This window comes from Monodon monoceros, unplaced genomic scaffold, assembly GCF_005190385.1.
Source record: "Monodon monoceros isolate NGI ecotype Baffin Bay Population unplaced genomic scaffold, NGI_Narwhal_1 Super_Scaffold_3, whole genome shotgun sequence".
NCBI classification, from domain to species: domain Eukaryota; kingdom Metazoa; phylum Chordata; class Mammalia; order Artiodactyla; family Monodontidae; genus Monodon; species Monodon monoceros.
Window position 1 is genome coordinate 100,576,308 of NW_021703780.1, and position 5,011 is coordinate 100,581,318.

The 5,011-nt window shown below is 50.6% G+C and overlaps 1 protein-coding gene across 1 annotated transcript; it reads left to right on the forward strand.

Moving 5' to 3' along the window:
• The first annotated feature begins 1,557 nt into the window (after positions 1-1,557).
• On the forward strand, positions 1,558-2,636 carry LOC114906806 (ferritin heavy chain). Its single transcript, XM_029241649.1, has one exon. It carries the CDS (start codon positions 1,907-1,909, stop codon positions 2,456-2,458), a length of 552 nt encoding a protein of 183 aa, XP_029097482.1. The 5' UTR covers positions 1,558-1,906; the 3' UTR covers positions 2,459-2,636.
• The last annotated feature ends 2,375 nt before the right edge of the window (positions 2,637-5,011 follow it).

Here is a 5,011-nt window from a genome sequence, read left to right on the forward strand (position 1 = left end):
TCGCACCGACACGCCCGTACGGAAAATAGGGGCGCTGGCAGAACCGCGCTTGCGCAGTGGAATCGACGTGCCTCTAACTGGGCGCTGGTTTTGCTCTCGCGATAACAACGGCGAGACGTCCCGCGGCAACTATTGGTACTGCACACGCGGTCCCGCAGTTGTGTGTGAGGCTACCCGAGATGTGTGTGCAATTATAGGTGCGCATCCCTCCTGCCCTGTCTGGTTCTGTGAGAGCAGACACGCCCTGTGGAAGTTACTCGTCCTCATCCCTCTGAGTGGACGGGGCCCTTGGACTGGGCCCCCCCCCCCCCCCCCCGTCTGCGTGCTCTCCAGGGGCAGGAGCTGGCTCGGCCTCGCCAACCCCCACTCGCCTCCCAGGCGTTTACTTGCGGCCTGTGCTTTTTCTGAGATTTTCTCTTCCTGGAATCGAGGGGTCTGTCGGAGCTGGACCAGGGCTTGAGGTCACCCTTTTAAAATAAGAAATGTAAGGTCCAGGGGAGATGAGAGAGGGACAGTCAGTCGGTGTCTGCTGGGCACGTTGCGGGGATCAGAAGGGCCACAGTTCAGGACCAGGGAGGCAGGGGAGAGGCCACCGGTAGGGAGGTTCTGGTGGCTCCTCCCTCAGGGTGTCAGTGATGGAGCGAGCTGTGGTGTGACATTAAGGCGGGGGCCAGTGGCTACTTCAGCCATTTCCAGCGGCTCCCCCTTTGCAAGCATGGTGCTTCGCTGTGGCGACTTGCTCCGCCACAGGGCCTAACCGATGCCGGGAACTACGGCTGCAGGCGGGAAGCACAGGCCAGTGGGAGAAGCAGCTGACGTGTGTGGTTCAGGATCAGTCAGGACAGACATGTACTTGGGATAGACACCAGGAGCTCGTGCCTGAACCATGACAAGTTTTCTCCTTAAAAGTTTAGGCCGTTCTTCTAGACGCCAACGTCCCACCTCCCTGACGGCTAGGTGTGGGTTTGCCGGTAAATAATGGCCAATGGGAATTGAATGAAAGGAATGTGTGCCACTTAGGCGGTGCCCTGAAAAGTATGGACGTGCCTTTCCCTTTTCCCCTCTCTGCTGACTGGTGACTATGGGAGCAGCCACCGTGAAGGAAGAAATTAAGTATTTTGAGAATTGGGGGGGGGGTCCCCTTCCAGGCTGACAGCCACTTTCAGACTCCAAAGGCAGATAATCCTTAGTATTTGGTGACATCACTGACTTGTTGAGTCTTTGCCTGGAGCCCACTACTCAATCTTCAGTTGTATGAACCAATAAATTCCCTTTAGTGTTGCAGCCAATAGTCAGACTTTCTGGTACTTGAAACTCAGAGCATCCTTCCTGATCCACTTATCTTGCCACAGTCTGCTAAGTGTCCTTCCTCTCTAGGCTCACACTGATCCTGTCTTTGTCCACATCAACTGTCCCTGTTGCCTGCAGAACCCTTCTCCTCCATCCAGCCACCTAATCCCCTGTTCATGCCTGCTTATCATTTAAGGCAGTTCAGACAGCCTGGATTCATAACCTGATTCCAACGCTTCTTAGCTCTGTGGCCTCAGATGACATACTCAACCTCTCTGTTTAATTTTTACTCTGCTGTGAAATTGGCCTGAGTATTTACCTTCCTGTTCTCATTTTACCTCATCCACGAAATTGGGACATTTGCCTTAAGGAGCTGTGGTTTTATAGGAGACACTACACACAAAAACTGCTCAAGGCCACAGTCCTCACGGAGAGTCGCCGCGGTTTCTTGCTTCAACAGTGCTTGGACGGAACCCGGCGCTCGTCCCCCGCTCCGGCCGGCCGCTCAGAGCCAGCCCTCGCCACCACCTCACGGCGCCCTCCGATCGCCCCAAGGTCCCCGCTGCCGTTACAGCGCCACGCAGCCACCGCCACCGTTTCACCTCAGCCGCCCGCCATGACGACCGCGTCCCCCTCGCAGGTGCGCCAGAACTACCACCAGGACTCGGAGGCCGCCATCAACCGCCAGATCAACCTGGAGCTCTACGCCTCCTACGTCTACCTGTCCATGTCGTACTATTTTGACCGCGATGATGTGGCTTTGAAGAACTTTGCCAAATACTTTCTTCACCAGTCTTGTGAGGAGAGGGAACATGCTGAAAAATTGATGAAGCTGCAGAACCAGCGGGGTGGCCGAATCTTCCTTCAGGACATCAAGAAACCAGACCGTGATGACTGGGAGAATGGGCTGAATGCAATGGAATGTGCGCTACGCTTGGAAAAAAGTGTGAATCAGTCACTGCTGGAACTGCACAAACTGGCCACTGAGAAAAATGACCCCCATTTGTGTGACTTCATTGAGACTCATTATCTGAATGAGCAGGTGAAATCCATTAAAGAATTGGGTGACCACGTAACCAACTTGCGCACGATGGGGGCCCCCGAATCTGGCATGGCACAGTATCTCTTTGACAAGCACACCCTCGGAAATAGTGATAATGAGAGCTAAGCCTTAGGCTGGCTTCCCGTAGCCACAAGGATGACTTCCCTGGTCACCAAGGCAGTGCATGCATGTTTGGGTTACCTTACCTTTTCTGTAAGTTGTACCAAAATATCTACAAGTCCTTTCCTTAGTACCATTCCTTCAAATAAAGTAATTTGGTACCCAAAAAAAAAAAAAAAAAAAACTGCTCAAAACAGATCTATGTAAAGTTCTCAACTATTTCAAATACAAAAGCCCCATGCACTACAGTCAGATGTAGTGTGTGGGCTCACCTAACTCCCATGTACCGTCAGCTGGCCAGGCTCAGGGGCTTGCAGGGCTTTGTAAAAGCTCTCTTAGGGGCTTCCCTGGTGGCGCAGTGGTTGAGAGTCTGCCTGCCGACGCAGGGGACACGGGTTCGTGCCCCGGTCCGGGAAGATCCCACATGCCGCGGAGCGGCTGGGCCCATGAGCCATGGCCGCTGAGGCTGCGCGTCCGGAGCCTGTGCTCCGCAACGGGAGAGGCCCCAACAGTGAGAGGCCCTCTTACTGCAAAAAAAAAAGAAAAAAAAAGCTCTCTTAGCCTTTAAATCACTGTTTAAGATCGACAGGCCTGCCCTTACTGTAATCCTCTCTTGTTTTCTATGTCCACCTCCACACCCACCTCAGGCACAGGTCTGGCATGGAAGATTTTATGGCTGAATAAAGGGCACGTACAAGGCTGTGCTGCCTTCTGTTCGGGCCAACAGCCCCAGCTGATGCTGCTTCCTAGCGACCCTGTGTGCTGTAACAGAGTTTTTGTAGTAAGCGTCTCTGTACTCATATCCTAGTATCAACCACCCATATGTCTATATATTTTATCTATATATCCACAGTAAAACTGTAAAAGATGCTAAAACTAGGAGATTCACTATCAAGGGATGTGTGCTCTGGAGGAAAAGCCAAGGGTGTGGGTAGGCAGCCCTTTTCTAGTGTCTCAGAAGGATTAAAAGGACAGATGGCTTTTGGAAGAGATTAGGTGTGTGACTCATGGGTCCCTTCAACCATTTCAGCAGAAGCCAGGAAGAGAGAAGGGATTATCCAGAAATGATCTGTGGAGAAACCTCTTGTGTAACACAGTGAATTCCCATGACATACACAGGAGACCCCCCAGGCTGAACATTTTACACCAGCAGAACCGCTGCCAGCTTGGACTTCGAGGGACAGAGAGGAAACAAAACGAAAGGCTGTTCAACTTCCAAAATCGTAGGGGCAGCAAACAGACTGATGAAAGTAGGCAACCGTATACCAGTGCCACCCTTCATGGGAAAGAATGGATGGCTCTGGGGGAGGCAGCTCAAGCAGAGGAAATGCTCAGGCCTTAAAACGTAATACTGTTGGGCTTCCCTGGTGGCGCAGTGGTTGAGAGTCCGCCTGCCGATGCAGGGGACACGGGTTCGTGCCCCGGTCCGGGAAGATCCCACATGCCGCGGAGCGGCTGGGCCCGTGAGCCATGGCCGCTGAGCCTGCGCGTCCGGAGCCTGTGCTCCACAACGGGAGAGGCCACAGCAGTGAGAGGCCCGCGTACCGCAAAAAAAGAAAAAAAAACCTAATACTGTTTGCCCTGCTGGATTCTGTAACTGGTTGAGACCAGTGATGCCTTTTCCTTCCACTGCCTCCCATTGTCAAAGGTGGTGTCCTATGGCTCCCACTGATTTGGGGGAGCAGATAACTTTAAAACAAGTTATAAAACCGCAGACAGGAGTTTTGCCCTGGGATGGATCATACCCAGATCTCACCCATACCTGACTTAAGACAGTGAGATTGGGGACTGTGGAGCCGATGACATTTAGATGAGACTTAAAGACTGTGGTAGGCTGACACTCTCAGTGATGTCAGGATGAGGTGAATGCATTTTGCATGTGAGATGGCTGTGAATCTTGAGGGAACAGAGTGCAGCCTGAGGTAGTAGCATACCCTCCCCCTTTATGTACGTGTCCTGATCCCCAAACCCTGTGAACGTTACCTTATATGGCAAAAGACTTTGTAGATGGGAAAGTAATACAGTGGTTGATTCCTTGTAATCAGAATAGATGTTGGAACATTCTGTTCTTAGGGGAAAATAAGGATGTGACAATATGAGAAAAAAATAATAAAAAATAATTCATAAAAGGCCATCACTTTGTAATTTTGGTAAGAAAAGGCAAACGTTTACCAAAAAAGTTATGGATACTTCTGATTATACAGGTGTGTACCTATTTTGCCTGTGAATAAGTGAATAGAAACGTATCAAACAATCCAGAAAATTCATAAACTATACAAAGAACAAAAAGCACGCTCAACACCTGTGGCCTACTATAAAAACATATTTTAAGAACCCTTCGTTTCTTGAAAAAAGGGTTCCAACATTTAAAATGTCTGAAAGATAGTAATTAAAAGAGACTCATCATGTACTAATGTATTAAGAGGAACTGTTCTGAAAGAGGATTCAACCTCACTTCTAGAATCTCAGGTTTTAATCGACTTTGCGCTTCTGTGCCCCACACTAGAGTTAACCAGCCAGAAGTACCAGAAACTCCCATGCTCATGAGGAGATGGCATT

Bases quoted from the DNA above. Each gene is read 5' to 3' on its own strand.
- LOC114906806 (XM_029241649.1), top strand. From the start codon at position 1,907: ATGACGACCGCGTCCCCCTCGCAGGTGCGCCAGAACTACCACCAGGAC.